At 36.0% G+C, this 24364-nt stretch overlaps 2 protein-coding genes across 2 annotated transcripts in view; one reads left to right on the top strand and one right to left on the bottom strand.

Moving 5' to 3' along the window:
• Positions 1-533: 533 nt before the first annotated feature.
• LOC139133545 (kelch-like protein 7) lies at positions 534-7645 on the bottom strand. Its single transcript, XM_070700214.1, has 2 exons — positions 6062-7645; positions 534-4621 (listed from the first exon to the last, which is right to left on the bottom strand). The coding sequence occupies exons 1-2, from the start codon at positions 7371-7373 to the stop codon at positions 4041-4043; spliced, it is 1893 nt and encodes a 630-aa protein (XP_070556315.1). The 5' UTR covers positions 7374-7645; the 3' UTR covers positions 534-4040.
• Positions 7646-11693: 4048 nt separating this feature from the next.
• The window catches only part of LOC139133552 (acetyl-coenzyme A synthetase, cytoplasmic-like), a 37316-nt gene continuing 24645 nt past the window's right edge, over positions 11694-24364 (top strand). Inside the window, exons 1-2 of the mRNA XM_070700258.1 lie at positions 11694-12043; positions 20724-20815. Of these exons, the coding sequence (XP_070556359.1) occupies positions 11721-12043; positions 20724-20815 (415 nt within the window). The 5' untranslated portion in view covers positions 11694-11720. The remainder of the gene's footprint in view (positions 12044-20723; positions 20816-24364) is intronic.

The raw sequence follows: 24364 nt of genomic DNA on the forward strand, positions 1-24364 counted from the left end.
AATTTCCTGCTAGTGCAAAATAGGGGTGAGTGGCAGGGACATCGGGTATTCCATCAGCACCACACACAATCGTCCCACGGGGACAGAAAATTCGCAATCAATATTATCTGATAGAAAATGTTTTAAGCCTATTCAGATAAGCAATGTTACTTCTTCGACTCTCAAGAGAAAACATGAAAGTTCTGTCCCAGAAAATACTGTTTAGTTGGATAATTTGTCCCGTCGATAGAATTTGGCTAGGGGCACAGGTGATTAAGCACTGCGTGAGATTACTGAAGAAATCGCATTTTTTGTGAAAAAAATGAATTTTTAGCATCTAATTTATGCATCATCGTTTTCCTGACCATACAGAGAATGCGGGGGCCAAAAACCTCATCCTTCTGCGATCTGATATTCTCGACGGGCCGAAAAATCGGGGGTGACAGAGTGCATCCTGCGAATTTTTATTATATTGTAGTAATACAGCACAATTAAAGTGTTGTATTTCTGTTCATGTTTGTCGATGAAGAAATGTGTATGTTTATTTGTTTCCGAGTATAGCCAAAAAGTATCAGTAAATAATACTTTAAAAAGTTTCTAATACAATCCCTCTAATGAAATAAAGCATAACCCTCCTTTACATTGAAAAGCACTCATGTTACCACTCTCTTAAACATACATAAACAAACATGCATAAACAAAGAAACAAACAAACAAGGAAACAGAGTTCCATGTGATGTAACATGAATAGAGAATGATTGGAATCAACCAAGTCACCAGCTCAGCATGCCTCCTTTCCTGCCATGGTAGAATAACAACAGGGGTTCAGACTGGTAAATATAACAATAAACACAAAATAACACAAATAAACAAATGGATAAACAACATATAGACCAAAAAAGGAAACAAAAAGAGACAAAGACAACAAACAAGTGTATAAATAGTTAAACACACGAAAAAAACAAACAAAAAAGTGCAAAAAAATACATAACTATATATTAGAGCAGAGCAATTGTCAAAATGGTCCTATCTAAAGATTTTGCAGATGCCAGTCAAAGAAAAGTAGAACAACATTTGTGATTTTTTTTTTGTATGATACAGTAATATTTATTACACTTCGCATATCTGCTGAGAATGAATCACATGACTCAGTAAAAAAGAGTAAAACATTGCTGGAGAAATACAGCCCTATTTTCGTCCGGTGATACTGCCTGCTACCATTGATTGGTATTTTTTGTGGCATGTTATACCTCATTGTCCTTGTTGCTTATTTGTCATATAACCGTGACTTACACAAATGCAACTGAGTTAGGTCCACCAGAATAAGACAATGTTTAAGTATGATTGTAAAGTACCCATGACTAGCTTCAAATAACACTATCTTACTTTTTATAAGATTTGTGCTCTTGGTGTTAATATTGATAATATTTTGCATCACACATCAATATTACTGTCATGACCACCATAACTTGGAAAGGCATTTACAGTGTTCTCCCCAGGATTTTCTGGTAGAGTGGTGGCAAATTTACATCACAATAAATTTTATTGTTATGGTAATGAGTTTCTATCATTAACCAAAAATCAAAGAGTAGCGGCCACCACTCTATAATTGCCCTGGGGTGAACACGAGGCAATAAACTGTGATCTTTCCCTAACTAGGTATAATGTATTATTTTTTCAATACTTGTCTCAATCATGGTCTATTATGTCATCTCTCTTAACCCTTTCACCACCATGGTTTGTCCCAAATCCATTGTTTTCTATGGTAAAGTTGGACCTGTATACAGGGAACTGGGGGTGAAAGGGTTAAAGTCATACAGACCAAGTCATTGCATGAACTAGATCAATTTTGAACTCAGATACATGCTTGTAATGCCAAATGACATAAAAAATTGACATTTATGTATACAGAAAAACAGCAGATATTGCTGTTAAAGATAATATTCTTTAATTACTGGGTTTATGGTAGTATGCATCTTGAAAATGAAAGATTTTTGCTCAAACTTTCCTCAAAACTTTCAACCATTGTCATACCAAAATCAAGAATAAAAATCAGGGGTAACCGTGCAAAATTTGAAATTATGGAAATAAATTACCTGTACCTTACATTTATAGACATTTGTAATTCAAGATGGCCGCCATTCTGTGTTGACTCTATGGCAAAAATAAAACTTTTGCATTTACCAGGAACAGCTTTAACACTGATTCAGATATGAGAAACACTTGTTACAAAAAGATTTGGTGACACGCATTCTATGTACAACACTACGGAAATGCAATATGTACACACTGGACTTCAGGAGACTGGAACATCACTATTTCAATAATTTTCATGCATAAATAATCAAAACCACAATAATGATTTTATTTCCATGACGATATACATATCTTTCTGATTTTATCATTCAGGATTTTTCAAGGTACGAGTAAAAAAATTAGTGGGCACAGAAATCATTTTGCGTTAATCACTAGTGACCTAGGGGGTCATGACAATTAGGGAACGGGGTTGCCATTAGCCAAAGGCCCCCAAGAAACCTGTTTATGCACATATCTAAATGTTTGTGTGTGCCAAGGTTGACACAGGCCTTTTGCAACTGGCCATTTCGAAGCCCCAAGATGATCTCAAAGCAAACTTGTGCTTAACCCTTTGAGTTCAATATTTTTCCCTCCAAAATTTTAGTGCAACACTTTGGAAATTTTTGTATAATTTTCTGTAATATTTGTGATAGATTAGGACTGAATTGACATGATACATGTATCATATTGGCTTCAGTTTTTTATCATAATTTCTCAGAAAATGTGAAAGAAATTAATTGAGTTTCATTTTACGAAGGTGACAAAATTGACGTTGGTGCTCAAAGGGTTAAACATAAGCGACAGTGACAGTTCAGTGCTGTAATCAGTGAATATGGCCAGCAGTTACAGTGTACGGTCAGAGTGAGGGAATAATACACATTAAGACTATGTGCAGATAGTGTTGGGCCCTTGGAAAAGACCACTTTCACGTGCTGTCATACCTATTTGCATTAAAGGTCATGTATAAAAGGTCATGAAATGACCTATTTCAAATACTTTCATACCTGTTTATGCATAAAGTTATTTAAGGGTCATGTATAAAAGGTCATGAAATGACCTATTTCAAATACTTTCATACCTGTTTATGCATAAAGTTATTTAAGCGTCATGAAAATGATCTATTTTTTACTGCAATACCTGTTGCTGTCCATGAATCAATTCCATACTTTTCTTTTTGAAGTAAACTCCCTCATACAAACCATGTTTCATCTACTGAAATGTCTAGCATTTACTATTATTATGCACCTTCGTCTGTAACCTATGGAGTTTCATTGTACAGTAATTTTCAATATAAGTGGATGCAGAGTCACTGACACAGTGTCTGATAACCTTTGGTGTTTTTGGGTGTTATTTGACCTTTGACCTCACTGCACTTTTATGTAAACACTGGGAAAACAAGACAAGATTTCACTATTAATTTTCAAAAAGATCATTTAGTCATGTACAGAATGATGGCAAGTCCAAGACCTGGGAATTTATGTGTATTTACCCAGCTAAAAGGTTATTCACAAATTACTGGGATTATGTCCTTGTGCATCATGTGCTTTGGGTACTGTCCGAGACATGTACCTCCACTGTATGATGTGTTTGGACATAAATCCTAGTATTTTGTAATAACCTTATATTCGTCAGGGCATACATTTATGTATGTATTATTATACACAATATGTACAAAATAGAAGGAATTGAGTGGAGAGCTGTTCATTCTCAGCCCAAAGAACTTTTGCTGACATAAACTCATGATTCTGATTTCAATTTGCTTCCATCACAAATAACTCTCTTGTGAAGAAATCATCCCATGATGTTATTTCTATTTCAGAAATGGTGCATTCATCATTTCGGAGGAAATCATCTGCCTTCCACTGTAGTTGTCACAATGTTCCTGGATAAGCTTTTCACTGTCAAATTTTGATATTTGGTTTTGTAGTACAAAGACTGAAGCTGTCATTCTATGGAGCAAGTGAAAGTTTCAACTACTTGTTTCTCTATTCTACTGCGCAGACATCTACAACAGTAACAGCAGCATTGCTGTTGTTGAAAGCTCGTACATTGTAGTGGAACACCCAGCGATCTTCAGCTGGTCTGTACTCCAGTACCTGGCTGAGCCTCCCTACGTCCCTCTGAGCTGCAACAACATAAATAGAACCATTCAAAACACCGCATTTCACACTGGTTAGCTTGGATGGTAACTTGGCCACCATTTTCCACTGGTTTTGTTTTGGATCGTAGCGTTCAACGCTCTCTAGGGTACCGTGCTCATCGGTTCCCCCAATCGCATAGATGAACTCGTTGACAACTGCTAGGCCGAGTCCTTTGCGTGCTGCATTCATTGGTGCAATTTCTGCCCAACGATTGTTCATGAGGACATTCGGACCACTGTAGAACTTCTCACAGCTCTTCAATGGTCTTCTATTGCAGGCTCCGCCTGATGCTCCACCACATACATACAACCATCCGTTCAACTCTACCATGGCATGGTCGTATCTGGCGTAAAACATGGGTTGTTTACTGAACCATCTTTGCTTGACTGGGTCGTAGCACTCTGTGCTTTTAAGAGATGTACTACCTGTAAATGCATGACAGATAATTCAGTATACTGCTTAGTGTATTATACAAGTCTAAACACTAATCTAGTACCAGACTTAAGTATGACATAGTGTGTTTGATTTTGAACATCTCATGTCAAGAAGACATTCAAAACTAGATGATAGAACTAAATACGTCATGTTACACTTTCCTTTCACATTTACCAGAATTAATCCAGTGTGTGTAAACCTATGAAGCTGACACTTTGCCAATTGTAATTTCATGAACATTCAGTGTACATTCATTTGGAAGCTGCATGTGATGTCCACTTCCTTTACATTTGCATTCCGCACTGGATTAGAATAGCGCTGTTCACGGTTACAGGTTTGTTACTAAATTTAAATGTGTGCGACATCAAACAAGATGCTTGAAATGTAGATTGAAAGATCCGTTGCTCAAGGACGCTCCCTACACCCTACAGAGCGCCCTCTACTTGAAATGCACACAAATTTTATCAATGTTGCATGCATAGCTGTTTTTGCAACTTATACTCCCAGAAATAGCTATGTTTCTTTTGCATATTAATGAGAACAATGACGTAAACTGTGAAGTCCTATTCACTTATCATAATACAATAATGCTGATTAAACATGTAAAAACAGAGCTGACATGTTGAATACTATGTATCTCAATATGCTATATGGAATAAATAAGACACAGTAGTTGAAAAAATACCGCAATTATACGGTGTCGCTCAAATTTGATCAGAATTGGTACATACCAGTATGGGTACCAAAGATCAACAATAAATGTTGTTTATCTGTTCAGTGCAGGAAAATTCTACGTTGATGTTATGACAATGATTTCTGCACAGTACAACCAGAAAAACAACAAGAAATATTTAAACCAGAAAAACAAGAATGACAAAAGTAATTAAGGTCTGAAACTTTAGGTACTGAAGGGAAACTTTAGCAACATGATATGCATAGCAGAAAGGCAGCTAGCCCCCCTTAGTTTGACCATCGACGGTCTTCCTCCCCTCTACTGACGGTCTTCCTCCCCTCCACTGTCTATGGTTTGAGCAGGTCTGCTAATATGTAACAGTTCATAAACAATGACAGGAAATGACTCAAGTCAGTGGAGTAAGATTGTTTCAAGCCTGTTTCAGAATTTCGCTTTTTCTTACCTCATTTGCACATTTTTGACACTGATGTGTTCATTTGAACAAATTCACATCTCAACCCCTGCATCTACCTGTACACCAAATACTAAGACAGTAGCTTTGGCGGTATGGGAGCCTTTGTGTGTGGCGGACATACATCCGCACATACCACAAATATACAGACACTTAGAATCATCATATAAGCTCTTTTTGGTATTTATATATAAAACCAAATATGAGCTGAAAACAAAAAGACAATAACAAAAATTATCCAAGATTACAATTACTGTCACTTTAAGTTTAGGTGAACATGCTTACCATGATTTGTAGTACCACCAGTGATATACAGCATTCCTTTGCATGCACACGCTGCAAGCATGTCACGAGCACTTTCTAATTGTACTGTCAGCGTGGAATACTCCTGAGTTGAAATGTTGAAACAGTCGATGCGATGGAGTGGAAACAGGTACGACCCTCCTACAATATACACTACGTTGTTGATGCACGCTACAGCATGATCCCGGCGCTTTTCAGGCATGCTGGGTATTGTAATCCATGAATGTTTGACTTTATTCCCACTGCTGGTAATTATGCCTGCACTGCCTTGTTCATTGAACCACTGACAGGTATCTGGTTCAGATCCAGAGAAAACAGCGATGTGCCAATTGTGTTTCTTGGCACGCGGCTTGACGTCTTTGATGCCAATATTCTCTCGCTTCTCTTTGTCCAGCAAGTGGTGCTTCATTCCACTCACTAACATTTTAAGACACCTGGAGTCATCCTGCATGGTCTCATCAGATTCAACAACTGTGCTCAGATATCCTTTTGTGATGAGTGGAAAACGGATCTTCTCGAATACTTGCGTACGCAGGGGCATTCGCTCCTCTTTTTTGTATTTAATCCACTGCACAGCTGCGTCAAACACTTCGTCCTCACATCTGACAACCAGCTCATCCTTGGACAGGTAGTCGGTCACATGACTGAAGCTCATCTCAAAGAACTCTTCATGCTTGCACACTTCTGTGAAGTTTTCATGAGAATACTTGGTGGCTTGGACGTGAAGTTTCTCGGAGTTCAAGAAATTCGCAAACTCGCGAATTCCGAGGCAGTTTTCGGGGCTCAGTTCTCTTTTGAGGAATTCAACACACATTTCTATGACGTCATTGATCTGGTAGCGGTTGGCAGCAGACATGATACTTTGAACATTGGAAGAGGTCAATTCGATGTCACCTGTGTATGCAAAATTTACAAGTGTCTCCACAGTGCCTGAATCAACCTCTTTCAATTCGACTTTGGCGTTTTCGGCTTCCGTATATTTGGATGTAAACATCGCATGGAAGAATGCACTACAAGCAGCAAGCACTACCCTGTGGCTGGCTATTGCTTTGCCGTCGACCATCAGCTCAACGTCACACAATTCCTGTTGTTTTCGCATCACATTCATCGCGGCTAAAAACCGCGACTGGCGTTTCACTGGGGCCGAATGGAATGTCGGCACGGTGACTGTGTTGTCTTCTTTCTCAACGTCTTCCACTGGTGACGATGACCCAGTTCTTGCAGCACTAGCAGATAAAAGATTTGTAGCACTGCTACTTGTGCTAGATCCCAAACGAAATTGCAACCGATTCATTTTCAATGTTTGTTGCGTATAATTATTGGTCAAACAGTGAATCGAGTGACGTGAACGCAGCTTTACCCAAACTTACGATGGTATTGTGGACACCAAGACTGAATACCAAGGAAACAACAGACTTTTGAAGATAATCAACAGTGGATATCACCACTGTGGCTTGGTAATGCGTCGACAATGAAAAATAATGCAACCTGTGGGTCTATCCTACAGAAAAGGGTTCACTTTCGACGGAAGCTGTTTTGGTCAAGAAAGGTTAAAGTCGGAATGAGATTGTGAGAGTATTCCCGTGCGAAAGTAATCACTTTGAATGCTGGGTGACCAGGAATGTGAATTCATTGCTGACGCATGACGGTATGACTGGGTTCCCTGACCCGTTTTCCCCGGTAGAGGGCGTGGAAAACGGGTCAGGGAACCAGCAGAATAACGGTATGACGTTCGGAGGGTCGACCTGTGATTAATAATAACAGTCTTCCTCTACTTTTAGATTTCGATGCTTTTTTTTAGTTTTACAACAAATCTACCCTTCATACCTGCTCCATACCCGGGCTCCATACCACTGGCTAGACAGGCTAGACCAAGAAAACTTTCGTTTGCATGGCGCAGCCAGCGGTAGAAATGGGGCAGGGGAACCAGACTGAGGGAGCTTTCAGTAATTACAGGGGGGGAATTGGGGGGGAGGGTCACTTTTTAGAAACCTATCTTGAGGGGAGGGTCGCTTTTGACAGAAGCTGATTTTATGGCCAAAACTTTGATTGTCCGTGTGATATTTCCTGAATAGGAAATCACCCACAAAATACGTACACATTATCCACAAGTTTCACAAACAAAGGAGATGCAGTGGTATCCTACATTATACACCTTGAACAGTTATTATAAAACTGATGAAAGACAGGAGACAAAAACATATGCAACAGATGGAAGAGTGTATATCAATTATGAAATGTACATACATGCAAAAATTTTGTTAGTTTTATATTGCATAAATTGTGCATAGTTCTCTCATAGACTCATTCTCTCATGTACAGTGAATAAACATTTCAGTGAAATTCCAAAATCAAATTTCTGGCACAACCATGGACTTGTAACCACTCTAGTCTAATCAAGAACATTAATATCAATAATCAAGAGTACAATAATGCAAAGATTTAGCTATTTTTGTGTTGGAAAAAACTATTCATAGTTTCATCATAGACACCATTGATAGTGAACCAACTTTTTAGATGAAATTCAGAAATCAATTTCTTCTACAGAAATGCACATTTTACTTCCCAATTCAAGCAAAGTACATTTAAATACATTATCAAACGTATATAATATACAGATATAGCATGTTTTGTGGGGGAAAATTGTCAATAATTTGCCTGATAGACTCCATGTGTTATGATTTGATATTTTTGGATGAAGCTCTAAATCAGCCACATCTTGCCTTCTTATAGTTGCACAAAATAGGGTGACCCTCCCTCAAATATATGAAATACCATTATCTCTTCAAAAATTCTTGCGTGATGAATTGCGACTGTCCCTCCAAAAACACCAGCCCTCCCCTCTGTAATTTGTCCTTAACATAACAATTGAACCAATTGTTATGTAAATGAACTGATACTGTTTCAGTTATTCCTGGGGAGAATACCGCAGTGGTTGGGGGGAGGGTCAAGTTTTAGAATGTCGGACAGGGGGGAGGGTCACATTTTAGACAGGAGGATAGGGGGAGGGTCACATTTTATAGTACAGGTGTATACGAAATTCCCCCAGCCCACCCCCCTGTAATTACTGAAAGCTCCCTAATCCATTTGATGAGGTATAAACGCGAGTTTGTAATTTCACAGTAGAGAAACAGGCAAAGAATCCTCGATTGTGATTGAGTGTGCCCTGAAAATTCTCTCAATGTTGTTGGGATAATGCAATAGAGATATAGGCAGGTGGTCAGAAAGGACCATGCCACTTTTCCCAATTTTCAAGATTTTACATTCTGTGATCCAAGAAGACAGAGCACGTATACAGTAATATACTTCTCAAAGAATTCAGCATTTTTTTTTATTTTACTGTCAGTCACCAATCTGTGTGAATACCAGAATGTTTTGCGAAGAAATAATAAACACAATGAATTTTCACAGTCAGGATTTCTGTAACGTTTGAGACAAGCCCCTTCAAGATCTTATTGCAATTAAATCCCTTAGTTGAAATATTGATATTCCCTTTTGCATCATAATCGATAGTTTGTAAAACAAGTGGTCACCTATATTTATCATATTCAACCAAACAATTCGGCCAAAATTGCAGGAGCTATGAATATCTATGAGTACAATATCAGAGTCACGTATAAAACCCTGGATCAAAATTTTAAAATATTTCAAATATTCTTCAAAAGGATATAATATTTAGAGAAAAGGTGTGCGCATAGTTTAATACTGTATAGATATGAAACATTTAATGACCTCACTTTTCCCAATTTTCTCATTTGATGTTTAAAATATAAAAATATAACAAGCCTTGGTTTCATGTTAAAATGTAATCTGCCTTGATGATTCAAAAATAATGTCACTGCATATTTTGTATTTGTATCGCACTGGGAAGTCCTTATTAATGTAGAATGGGCCTCGAAAATGAAAGACTTAAACTTTTGCTCAAACGTTCCTGAATGAAACTTTGAACCATTCTCTTGCCAAATCAACACTAAAAATTGGGGGTCACCGTGCAAAGTTTGGAACTGGCCAAACAAATTATCCAACATTTTGCTATATTTGAAATTTAAAATGGCCGCCATTCCGGTGTTAACTCTATGGGAGAAAATTAAATTTTGTATTTTCGAAAAACTAAGATGGCGAAAGTTTTTTTTCTCCAAGAGCTTTAAAATGAGCCCCCACAAGTGGTAGATCAGAAAAGAATTGTAGAAATTGGAGAGTCCGACTATCTGTCCCTGAGGTGTGTTCCACCTTAAGCTTGGGTGTTCAAGTAATGGGGATGTTCCTATACTCCCACTGCTTTAATAGTGGTAGCATAAATGTTAAAGTCTTGAATGGATTCCACACTCTAATCTTGAATCACACAGACTTACATATCATCTTTCCATCTCACTCCTGAATGGAGAGAGAGAGAGAGAGAGAGGAGAGAGAAGAGAGAGAGAGACAGACAGACAGACAGACAGACAGACAGAGAATAATTTGTATTACCCTTTATCTTTATGCTACTCTATGATACTGCATTTTATCTGTACTCTCTTGGGAAGAGAAGAGTGACAATTCTTTAGAAAGAAATGTGATTGGGATATTCAATGTTTCTTTCTGGTGATGAAAAAATATCTGTAAATGCATTTTAATATTTCATAAACATGATTTCACAGCTAGTGAAGCTGAAGTACTTGAAGTGCCTAATAGTAATAAATAAATGAACTTTGAGCATTGCAATTCTTTTTGAGGTCAGTGTTTGACCTCATCATACTGATTGCTCTGAGATGAAGGCAGGTAATGTGTACTTTTCTACAATCCTGTGGTACTTGTTGCTCATAGATCAATCAAGGTCTGTTTGTGCGAAGCATTTGTTGATGGGCAAAAACCACAAATCATGTCAATTACATCATTATCTGTCTATTAGGTCATAACTCTCCTTTCACAGTAAATCACAAATGTGCTGACCCAGTTTAGTAGTTTCAACTTGGACACTCAACTTAAATATTTTAATGGTTTATGGTATATTTTTATATGCTTGTCTTGGCATGATTAACTCATGACCAGCTGATCAGATCTCTATACTATAGTAAACTTTTTATGAGAAGCTGTCAAGCCTACAATTATTGTTGTTGTTATTAAGAAAATAGCGACCTGTGAATTTTATTATATTGAAATTAATTGAAATTCAAAATTTGCTCTTTCAAAATATGCGGAAATATTAATGCTTCCTGTCTAAAAACTTAGTTGTTATGACAATGAAAACGGTTGCTACCGTTCTCCGTGATACAGTTCGATTTAGTCATCTGCTGACGCGATTTCGACCAATCAGCGAGAAGCATCGTGGTAGACGCCCATGTCATTCATTCATAGCCAAGCCACTCTGTTTCTCCCCGGGTAGAAATATGAAACAGCCCGGGAAACAGCGCCGCCTATCGATGAATCCTTAGAATTTCTTAAACACTTAGAGTTTCCATTTCAGGCATCATTTATGAAATTTAATAAGTTTCGTTTGATTTCATGAAGTTCTTTTTGTTTTGGAAAATTTCTAGTCGCCAATTTACAATAGTAATATTGTTACATTCAGAAAACAAAAATTTAGATTTTTCTCCAGGGGGGTGTGTGAACAGCTGTTCCAACAGTGCAACACAGCACTGCATTTTCTTCTGCTTCATTCAAAATGGCGACTCACGAGGAAGCTTTGAAAGCGGTCTACAAACCTAGCGCTGAATTCCAGAAAAATGCGCACGTTTCCTCGATGGAAAAATATAGGGAGATGCATAAACAGTCAGTCGAAGATCCTGATACATTCTGGGGTAATATTGCAAAAGATTTCTATTGGAAAACTGCTCCCGAAGGCAAAGTACTGGATTACAACTTCAATGTAAGCAAAGGCAAAATCGAAATCAAGTGGTTCGAAGGGGCAGTCACCAATATTTGCTATAATGTTTTAGATAGAAATGTGAAAGATCGCGGACTAGGAGATAGGATTGCATTCTACTGGTGAGTAGCAAGGAGTTTATTTAGATCTCTAACCCCTTCCTTTCCGGACAAGATCTCGCTTGTGGGTGCCGTCGACATGAAACTGATGTGGCTGAACTACTGCTGGACGTCGGTTTCTGGCAACTAGTTTTGTTCTGTACACGTGTGCAAGTTTACACATCACTACTTACTAAGCGTATATTGTACAGCTGGCGCGAGATGAATATTTCTAAAAGTGGAAAGCTCGGGCAATGACATATTTCAGTGGGGTTGTAACGAGCCTGTGTCCCGCCCACATTTCTGGTGGGGTCCCCCGTTTTCCTTGCAAGTTGCAGACGCGCAGACCCTTGCAAGTTGGTCCTGCGGTGTGATTTACTTGGTGAAAATGTAAACAACTTTTACACGCTGAAGCCTACAGAAAATCTTAGCATGTTAACCGAATGGAGTGATAACCATAATCCGATAGAGTAGTTTTTGAAACTGTAAAACAAGTGTTGGCAAAATAATTCACAGCTCTGCTATTACACCAACCATGGATTACATCCATGCATTAACTGAACAACTTTGTTGTCGAAAGCCATGTGAGTGAATCATTGATTCATTCATAGACACTGAAGCGACACACAAAGAAGTGAACTTCTCACATTTATATTGAAGCCCTACATATACATGTATGTTGAGAGTGCCTAACAAATGCCCTTGGCTCCACGGCCTTCAAAGGAACTAGTACACAGTAGTCCCGAGTTTTGAGTGGGGCTGTCTGCAACTTACCTGTACAAGGGACAAAGTATAGGCAATATTTCCTTTTCATGTAATTGTATCAAAATTGAGGTAAATGGGATCAAATGATATGCTCTGATTAAAGAGTCAGTAGCTTTAACTTGTTTTCAATGTCAAGCTAAGTTTCTTGTTCTACTTTCCAAAGGATTTTGAGATACACAGTATTCATCTCGTCAACTCAGCCTGTACATGTGTAAACTGCATTATTTTTTATTGTTGTCAAGTGAATTCTAGTCCGGTTAAGAATTCAAATGTAAACAATAACAGTGCCTTTTACATGTTACACAGTATAGATACTGTTTGACAAATCAAATATTAAGGGTTAAACCTGCTTTGGGGAGTAGAACAAGAACTCGCAAACGGCATACAAATCTAAAGTAGAGAGGAAATCAACAAAGTTGAAAAGAAGAGTCATAGAGGATCTGTTGGGCAATCAACTTTATAAACAGGAAAAGTGGTTGAAAACTGACTTATATGATGCCTAAAAAAGTTCCATGTTTGCTGGCTCAGCTAAATCTGAAAGAAGTAAAGTCAAAAATTTTTGTGATGTTGGGTATATCACGAGAATGAATCAGTTTATGTATTGAATAAATGAGTTGGCAAATTAAGTGCCAGGGCTATAAAGTTTTGTAAGTGAAGAGAATAATTTAGTGGATCTGTCGATCACGGTTTATCAAAAAGGTTTGTATAAAGCTAGTTAATGCTATCAACACTGCCACGTCACTGTATGCGAATTCAACTGAGGCGTGCTTGAAGAAGTCACTATTTAGGGGTCAGCTGAAATGTAACAGTAGAAACCAGTCACCATTATTCCCCCCACCCCACCCTTGCAAACCTGCCAGAACAGCCAAGAACAGCAGAATATACAAGTTCATGTTACAATGTACTTGTATAACTTGTTTTAATGATTGAAACTCTGGGCACTATTTCTATAGGTTACCATTCAAAACAGCGGGGTTAGACTGAAACTTGGCGGGGAAGGGGTGAGAAGGAGTGGAGACTTAACCTAGAAAAATGATCTACAGAAAATGGCCCAGTGCTATATATGTAACTCAACCACAGACAGTAAAGCCAATGACTCTAAGTTTGACCTTGTGTCCCCAAAAAAGCAAATAGCAACCTTGTACCTGTAGATGTGAAACGTGTCCAGCTGAAACTTTAGTTTGCTGTATATGTGTCCTCATGTTAAAATACATAATGTGACCAGCTTATGTAAATAAAACTATGTAAGATTTATTATAGTGCAAGTCAAGCTATTGTTAAGACTGTCTTTTCAACTCTATTTAACAAAATTCTCTCAATAGTTGCATACAATTTGTAGTGGTTGAACCGATTTTAGATTATGTTTTCAATTCCTCTTTCTGGTAAAATTGGAATTTTCATCAAAATTGACTTCAGCTTCAAGTGTTACACACTAATTACTAATTTCCATACATGTGTTATTTGTAGACAGTGAATTAGTCAAATTGAATCTGAAACAGAATCTGATTCTTTCCTTGCTCAAGGTTATCTTTGATTTGAGGTGCTAAAAATTCTGCTTGCCTCATTGAAAACTTAATTACATGTACATAATACCGTAATTTGTTTATGTGTTTGGCTTATTTCTTTCCATCATTTGTATAATTTTTGTCTAAAGACAAAAATAGCATGACTAGAGGTTTCATTAATAATTATTGGGTCCATTCATATTATTCATGATTTGTTAGATATTGTTTCCATTCATAACATTCAATTCAATTCAATTCATTTTATTGCCTTTTTTAAAAATCTTTGACAAGTTCATTATTACAAAAACATTGAACATAATGTACATGTCTAATGTATATTTCAAGTTCAATGTGTCACTAGACAAGTTACGTGTACTGTACTTTGAATTTTCCATCTTCGTTATACTGTTTTTGCCTGAGTTGGAGTAGATTGTACCATTTCAATCTTCTTTAACCTGTCAAACAGTATCACTTCCCTCTCTGCAAAGTCAGTAAAAAGTTGCATAGAGCCACAACCATACAAATGTATGTATTTTCAGCCACTTGGCTTGGTCTCCTATAGCAACTTTAGTCTATAAAAATTGTGTTTACAGTATCTTTGTCGTCGGGGACCTTCATATGTTCAATTTTTGTAAAAAATGCAAATATTTGGCATGTTTCACTGATTTCAACCACCATGACTTGATGGTGACCTATGAACTTGACTGATAAGGGATATTATTTTTATTGACAGTCCAAGGGGAACCCTGGAACCATGAAAGGGAAACCAACACTGTCCACTGTCTGTATGCTTCACTTATCAACATTACTTCTCTATCTCCAAAATTATTGTCCAAATATCTTATCACTGAAGATAATTTTGTGTGCAGAAAGAATAGACTCAATTGCACTTAGTAAAGTTGTACAGTCATTGATTCATCTGCAAAAGAAATTAGTTACTCATACAGTGTGAGTTTTTATCGTAATCTGAAAATCCCAAATACTGCTGTACTTAATGAGCAAAAAGTTAGCAGTTTGAAACATATACTGTTCGGTACAGTTGTGTTTGTGGACTTCTTTTCAATTTTAATCTGAAAAGAGACTGTATGGAGAATTCTTTAGAAAGCGGATTCACAAGTTATAGCATGTTTGATCTTCATTTCCAGTGATGTCACGCCATCAAACAGTTTCCTTGATATGTTTGCTGTCTGTAATAGAGGTTATACAGGTATGCGAAATGGTATCTACAGAGATAGTGTCCTGCAAGTCACTGTTATCAGACCACTGTTATCGGACTCCCTATCAATCCATCACACATAGGTGCATTAATAATAGAAGTTATACAGGTTTACGTGATGGTATCTACAGAGTTAAGAAAGCTTTAATATAGTTATAAGCATGGACAGTAGAGGGGGTTATTGTCATAAGGTAGTCCTCATGTTACAAATTGACAGTTGGATACCAGTGTATTCTACCTGTAGTAACTTCTTTGACAAGCGTTGATATGAAACAACCTGTACAACTGTATTGTCAAGTTTTAGTGATCGTTGATAAAGCCCCATGCATTCCTGAGTGAGATTATCTATAAAGGAATATGGAATGAATTATTGTATCAGAGATGAATTACGATAACGACATTCAATCTGCATTGTTGTAACTGTTTTTGTTATTGCAATAATACTACCAAGTCACATAAATACGAACCGGAAGACAAGCAGTAATATAATGACATGGAGAAAACGATTATTTTAAATCGCAAGCAAAATGTTATCATTTCAGGTTCAGTCACTTCATATGTAGCATGTAAAGTCAAAATAAACACCATTTTTTACAGTTTCCCAGTAAGAATTGCTTAGAAAAGATCCTTTATTCACTCTTGCTTAAATGCTCTGTACATTTATTCATCAAATTATTGGTATTATTTCTCTGTTTGTACATGTACTGCTATTTATAAAGTTGCTACACCAATGCAAAACATAAATTACTTTCATCTGAGGTAGATGTATTTCGATAAGAATATTTTTCAGGTGTTTCTCAATTCTATGGTGTTGCCGTTTCTGCTGTTTAGTGCTCAACAATAATATGCATGTAGTATATTCTTCAAATTGTTAATTCAGTTGGTTTAAAAGAATAAGCCAGAGACTGATGTAAATAATAACTTTATTCACATCGACATACAAAGATTTTGAATACAACATTGAATGAGCATTGGTTTATTGTAACGCTATGTGTACCAGTCAGATGTATCATTGTCATTGAGTATAACCATTAGCCAGTATGTAGCTCATGTTGAAAAGAGAATTGTATTGAACAATAGCTCCTACGACAGTGGTTTGTTGCTTTAACTGTCTATTGCTTTCTATTTCTGGCATTTGGTCTCTTTTCAAATATTGAAAACTGTAAAGGGACGTTTTTTCATCTCGCATTCAATGACAGCAAATAGTGCCAGCTTTGAGTCTAATATCATTTACAGTCTATTGATGTTTGATTGTTCTAGTTTTATCTAATTATATCAAACACTTCATTGAACTCGTTAAAAAAAGCATTTTTTATCATTCAGAACCAAGCCAGCTGTTCAGTTATCGCTCATATTTTTTGTTGGGTTGTGTTTCAAGTTTGACTGGTATCAAACTGAAAGTGAAACATAGCGTTTAGTAATTTTGCAAAGTAAAACATGAAAAACCTGGAAATGAGGTGGAAACTATAATGTTTCAGGAAGAGCATGTAATTTATGTATAAAAATGTTAGATGACAAGATCTTGTCAGAGCTTGTATATTTTACATGTTTATTCCCCCACCAAACTGTTCTTTTATGCCAGCCTGTTTCATCCTATCATTGAAAAAATATAGTGGTTGAACGTTTCTCACATTATTAAATTATTACTGTACATATATTTATTTTCAAGGTGCGGTGCTGACCATGTAAATACAAAGCTTTTTTGCATCTTGAACACTTCCTTACTGTAAACTCTGTTTGCTGTAAACATGTTGTGCCCTGCTCTTCATGTCCTTGCAAACGTGTTTTAGAAGCATAAAAGCAGAGGTTACCGTTTTTATTGTTTTTTTGTTAGCGTTGTACCGGTATGTACTGACCACACCTCACAGAAGTATGTCCCACACATGAATGAATTCAGAATTAAGATGGTAGCCAAGTGGCAAACTTTGCGTACAGTCTTTCTAGTAAGATTCAGCAAAATAAATGAGTAAATAAATAAATAATTAAATATATAATAGCCATATAGATTATAATGAAAACTATAGTAGGATAATCTAGCAGAATCAAATTTCATTTCTAGTTTCAGTTTCATAAGCCAGTGGACATGTATATTCAGAATGGTAATGTAATAACAGTAAATTGATTGAAATATAATTTAGTAAATATTGCACAAGATGGCTAACAACTAAAGGTGTTCTATTACCTGTGCATGTATGGCATCCTTCTTGGAGTTTTGATTCATAAAAAAAACATTCCTGGAAATATTTTAATACATGTTTTCATTTTGTTTCATGGCCCTAAGTATATACAGTTGAAACAGGAAAAAAGCGATATTGGTATATGCTGTGCTGGTGGAAATTATTTGAATACTGTTCACGAATGTAGATCAGTGATAGCTAATTGCATTAGATGAATGATTTAATCAAAACCACTGGAGAGTTGCAATGCCTGTGATCTCCAGTAATTCACTTAAAGCCTTTGGTAACCTTTGCTCACCTTTCCTAATGTAGTCTGACATAAATAGAAATCCTTTTCAAGACTTTTCATTTTTAGGTTCATGAAAGTTTTAATCTTTCCATATTGGATTTTTGTGATATTGATGGCTTTTTTCTTGATAATGATTTTTTTTGGAATTGTTGGCAGTCAAGCATTGATAAATACTATGAGTCAGTTTGCAGTGAAAAGGGGGGAAAATTAGTCAATATATAATCTGCCAACGTATCAGTTGATCTAGGCTAGCCTGTTATTTTTGGGACCAATCCTGACGGGTGTAGCATGCTAGCAGGGTATGCTTACCCACTCCGGACACCTGGTACCACCACTAACTATCAGTGGTTCAGGATGGTCCTTCTGAAATTTGTAATCTCAAATGTCCCATGGACCTGGTAATGTATTACCTTGAATGAAAGTGATTATTGGACAAGTTCAATGTCATATTTTTACACTACGCTGGTTTTCAAAGGTTTTGGTATCGTGTCTTTGAAATTGCAATGAGTGATTGAAATTCTTCAATTCATTCACTGTCACATGTGGATGATGATGACATTTTGGAAGAAACAAAATAATGGCAATGCATAATTTAAAATTACTGTCTGTAGGATATTGACACCAGTGCAAAATGAATATTCCCTACAACTGTGTTGCAATTAAAATACATGTAAACCTCTCTGCAATATTATCAGAACGATTCTTTTATATTTTCCCAAGGCAATCAAAACAATCATAAATATTCTAGGAATTGATAATAACCTTTAGAGTTTTTTTCACCGTGGTTGTAATGTATAAGAAAACCATTGATTCTCACTGAAAAGGTTGTTTTTGAATAAGTTTCTAGGATTTGGAATTGGTATAGCACCTGTTCAAGAAATGTCAATTGAAGTCGGTATATACATACAGTGTCAGTAATACTTCAAATATTGTGATACGCCAATTGGCCGAAACTCAGTTTATAGCAAAAACATCATTGCCTACTTTTTGAAAAATAACATTTGTATCATATTTAATTGTCTGTAAACCTTTCGACATTTTTAATGAAAAGATTTGCTGATTTAAAATTATCTTCGCAAAGTTAAAATTTGTTACTTAAAAAAGCATACAAGAGGAGTGTACATTTTTGTTTCAAATCAAATCAGTTTGCGTTGGTCTTTTCTGTTTTAGTACTGATCCAATGTCAGAAGGAAGTGTAAAATCACTCTAAAGGGCCTTCCAATTACTTTGACAGACCCAGAAACACATTAAAATATTCATACTATCATGAATCACGTAGGCTAGAACAGCTACTGTATCATTTTACTATGAATGGTGTGTTTGCATCATACAAAACACTGCAATTCAGTGGTCCGTGTGTTTGATAAATGTCAATATGCTTGATTAGCATCTCTTTACAAACTCCCACTTATCTTTCTATTTCTGTTCAACAAATTTGAAAAATAATTTCCAAAACTAATAGAAACTTATCTCTCAAGGGAAAAACCTTGATGTGTTGCATTTACTCGGAATGGAGATTTGTGGAATTGACTTTTAAGGGCAACTTTTTGATTGGATTTCAGAATCTGACTATCAAAGTTAAAGTCCTAGTTGAAGGTTTTATGCTAGACTCATCACATATTTACCTGCCTCTTTCAAAGTGTAATCAGTCTTACTGTGTTTCAATCAAGCTATGTGCTCTGAGTCAGTCAGTGGAATCTACCATGTACAGGATTTAATTGAAAAGCGAAAAAGCGTGTATCACTTTTTAGACACATCACTCGCTAAATGCTAGGTTGTATTCCTTTATGCAGGGAATTTTTATAATGTACCATTCAATTTGTATCCAGTATGCATAGAGGAAATAATTTCATTTTAAGGATTGACGGTAATACTTTGATAACATTCTTACTGCCAGTAAACTGAGAAACCACCTGCACATATTGATGCATATCTCATCTGTGTGTTAGTGCACCATGAAAAGTTCTCTGATTGCCTGGCTGTGAAATTTAATTTGCTAGTGTTGATGGATGATGGAGAAATTTCACTGTGTGCCTGGAAACAGTTCTTGGATTGCAACCATCATAATAAACTTACAACTCATGACTTGTATTTATCATCATCAAACACAGTCTCTCTCATCAGTATTATGTTTTCATAGTAGCCACAATATGGATGAGGAAATTCACTTTTTCAATAGATAACTTGTTTGGTATCAAGTGATCCTGAAATCAAATGTGGTGTTCTTACATGTAAGTTGGCTCTTCGGTTGTACCAGAATTTTCCAGCAAAACCAGACTACATTCAAATCCACTTTTCTGGGCAGAAAATTTAGACCCAGACATCAGGCAACCAGAGAATCATTTCTGTAGCCTTACTTGTACAAGTCATTCAAAATTAACATGCAACACTATTGTCTGCATTTCAATAAATTTTTCATCTGTGAATTTTTCTTCCAGATACAAGCTGACCAAAGGGTCACTACAACACACACTGTTATCGAAATCACTGTATATGCAATACTATTATCTACAAAACTAAATATTTCATCAGTAAATTTTCCTTTGAAGTACAGGTCTACCAGAAGACCACTGCAACACGCACTGCTATCACATCTAATGCTACATGTATCTATATTACCATCACTGATGATCTGTATTGGTCAAATATTGGCTGAGAAAAACAAGGATTTTTCCACTTTATGTTGAAAATCATATTTCATCCAATAACAAAATAATTTTCTGTTTGTTTTTCATCTTTTCACTTTTCACAGGGAAGGAAATGATCCTGATGACAGTGCTAAATATACATATGGTGAACTTCTCAAACTTGTATGCAAATTTGCCAATGTACTCAAAAGTCAAGGTAAGAATATGATCAGTTCTTACAAACATTTCTATATTTGTAGCCAACATGAGCCTGCAAACAAGTATGGAATGATCAATGATATTTATTGTCAGAAATTAAACATTTCTAAATTGCTCTAAATTTTTCTGGTAGCAATATTTATCCTTATTGTTCTTTTTCAAAATTTTTTTTTTAAATATGGTTTCCTGTTCTTCTACCAAAATCACGTCAAAGCGCCCAATAGCCAACTTGCCAACATATCCTGTTTGTGAATAATATCCATTGTTGTTAGTGAGAATTGAATGTCAGCCAGAACAAGAATTTGTTTGTCAACATTGTACACTGTGTTATGGTTGCAATGCTATTCCATTCAATTTCAATGTGGTTTATGAAAGAGTAGAAAATACACTTGTTTTCTTGAACAGAAAACAATAAAAATATCATCAAAAGTTAAACCTTTTGTCCCTTCAAGTATTATGTTGAAAAATATAAAGGCAAATGTGAAATATAATATGTGTTCTTTGTGACAGTTCCTCTGTCATGAATTATTAATGACATTACATAACAATTTTCCTTTTATGTATGAGTAGCTAGCACTGTCTGCTTTGTAATATGTGATGCCGTATGGTCCCAAATCACTGTTGGTGGGAAAAAAACAATAACCAAATAGCTAATGCATGCATAAAATCATAAACAACACGCTGATAATAATTACAGTGTAGTAATGTGGAATTCATAAATTGTTGAGTCCTTTGCTTGACAGAGTAAACTCTTGCAAGTTGGTCTAATGTGTATAGGAGTTTAGTCTGATACAGTTTGCAATGAATGTTGTTGAAAAGTGATTACCATTGAAATACCAGTACAACAAGTCAGACTGGATTTGCCCTGAAAATGCTTTTGATATGCATAATTATCATCTGACTTGTCAAAAATGTCAAAGATAACCCATTGCTATTTTGCTCTCAATAAATTATCTTTTTTAAACATCTGATTAAGCTACACCACATATCATACAGAACAAACAATTTCGTCACGAAACCTATCCAAGACATGCAAGATTATGCAGTAGCTGTAGAATAAATTAATTTGACTTTTGCTGGTTTAGGCCAAAAAAAAAAGTTTGCTTCTCATCCTAGGCATCTTGCAAAAATGATGCGGTGACGCGTTTTTTTTTGCTGCTACTTTTTTTTTTATTCAACCATCAACAACAACGCGCTTACAACATGAGAACATAGGAATGCATGCAGAGATGCATGCACAGCAAATTTTTAGCATATCAACAGTGCTGTTTTTTTGACTATTAGTGCAGAATGCAGTTTTGATAGCTTTCAATGACATAGTGTACAGTTCTGAATGGAATGTTACAGCACTGTGTGATGTTCAATTTCTGTCTAGTTCAGTTTTATCGTCGCGTATTTTTGCGTTAGTTTTTTTTCATTTTTTTCGTCCCTCTTGAGATGCAAAAAAAAAGGTTGGCGCGGCGGGTCTACATTGACGCGCGCGGGGATGAGAAACAAACTATTTTTTTTTTTGCTGGTTTAGGTGTGCTGTAGTGGTACGGTATTTATGTGTTTGTAACTCTACTATTTAACTTCCCTACTACACGGTTCACTGCTATTTTCTCTAGCCATCCAGTGGATAGTACCAGCTTTTTTTTGCTTTCCAACTCATCTCAATATTACCGGCTTATTTTTGGGCTCTTTACTTAGTTTAAGTATTGTCAATAACATCAGTACTGGGTAGTTGTAATGTCAGGCCAGATAGAAAAAAATTTGTTTCTGGTAACATGCCTTGGAAAATTAGGGTTGGTAGGTTGGAGGAAAATTTTAAAAAATTCTTCTTTTTGTTAACTGAGATCCATAAATATGGTAAAATTTAGAGAATTTACTCAAACACTTTTGAAAAAAATTGCAAAAAAAGTCTAGGGTCGGCTTTTTTCTGTGGCTTGTTTGGTTACCAGAAACACATACATCATATATTTTTATTTGGCCTAATGTTTTACCTATTACTATCGATACGTGTCATATTATCACATTTTGATTCAATTTCCACTCAAAAATAAACAGTTTGCAAATTGCACCACTGATAAAAGTGATAAGATAATATAGAACAAATACAGTTATAGTCTTTTTTGACTGGTACCAATTAGCAAGAACAGAAAATAGGAAACTCCTTGTGGCATAATTTATCCCCATTAGTTTCAATCAAATAAAGCATGCCTGTCAAATATTAATGTACGTTCCATCGTTGTGGGCATGTTAGGTACAGTTTAATAACTTTTTGTGCAGCAACTTTGCATAATTATTGTATTCCTGAGGACCACTGTCATATTTATTTGATCCACTGATACAGTATTTAGACAATTACCAGGCCTCATAGTCTAAGTGATTCTGCGGTGGAAAAACTTTATAAGTACTTTGATGAATTAGCCAAATGGTACACAGTACAGTGAATTACCCACAATGCTGTTCGATTTGTACCAATGACGTTAGTTTTCTTATAACTTTTTCAGTTCTGTCTAAAAGCAATAATGTGAAGTCTCACGATAATTGATTAATTATATTTATTAAAAGTACGTTGAAATATTGTAGTATAAATTTCAAAGAAACCATTAAATAACCATAAAAGTCACATTCTTCAGGTACTACAAATGTCACAGTTTTGGGAAGCAAGTTATTACCAACTGAAGGGGTCATTCTCTGAAAATAGTTAGCATGTAAATTTCTTTTGTCTTTTCTATTTGGAAAAAATCAATATTCTTTTGTTTCATAAAACAGGTGCAACTAGTCTCCCTACTTTCCATCACTTTATTCTGTATGGCTGAGGACACGATCAGTGGAAAATTTACAAAAATCCTTTCTCTTCTCTCAATCAAGCACAATTTTGTTAATCCTTTAAAATGGGAATTAAGAAGAAAGGTGTTTTTAAAAGTACGTTCTCAGAATTTTTACAAGTGGTCCAGGAATTTGTCTACACATGGGAGACATGGTAGACTTCACAGGGGAATCTACGTTGGTACAAATCGTAATGTATTGTGGGAAATCTCTAGTACTGTGTGGTAGACCTGTCACCTTGCTGGTGGTAGAAAGAACAAATGATTAATAATCAACCTTAATCTGGCCAGGCAGTGTCACTTCCCCATCTGCTGAGTCAGTGAAAAGTGGTATTGAGCCGAATCTATAAAAGTATTTTCACCTACTCAGCATGGTGTATTGTAGCAGATTTAAACAGTAAAACTCATATTTACGATATCAATATTTTAAGAGGCCTTCAAATTTTGAAGACTTTATCAGAATGCAATACCCTGTATATCAAACTTGTTGTGCCTCTCTGGTTTTAACCAACGTGACCAATAGTGAAACATGAACTTGGCAGGATACTGGAACAAAGTTGTGAAATATGCACCTCGAAAGTGAAAGACTTAAACTTTTGCTCTAACTTTCCTCAAGGAATCTTTCAATCATTCTCTTTCAAAATCAAGAATAAAAATAGGGGGTCACCGTGCAAATTTTGGTACTAGAGAAACAAGTTACCCAAGATTTACCGATATTTGAAATTCAAAATGGC

The sequence above is a fragment of the Ptychodera flava genome, chromosome 5 (genome assembly GCF_041260155.1).
Source record: "Ptychodera flava strain L36383 chromosome 5, AS_Pfla_20210202, whole genome shotgun sequence".
Classification (NCBI taxonomy): domain Eukaryota; kingdom Metazoa; phylum Hemichordata; class Enteropneusta; family Ptychoderidae; genus Ptychodera; species Ptychodera flava.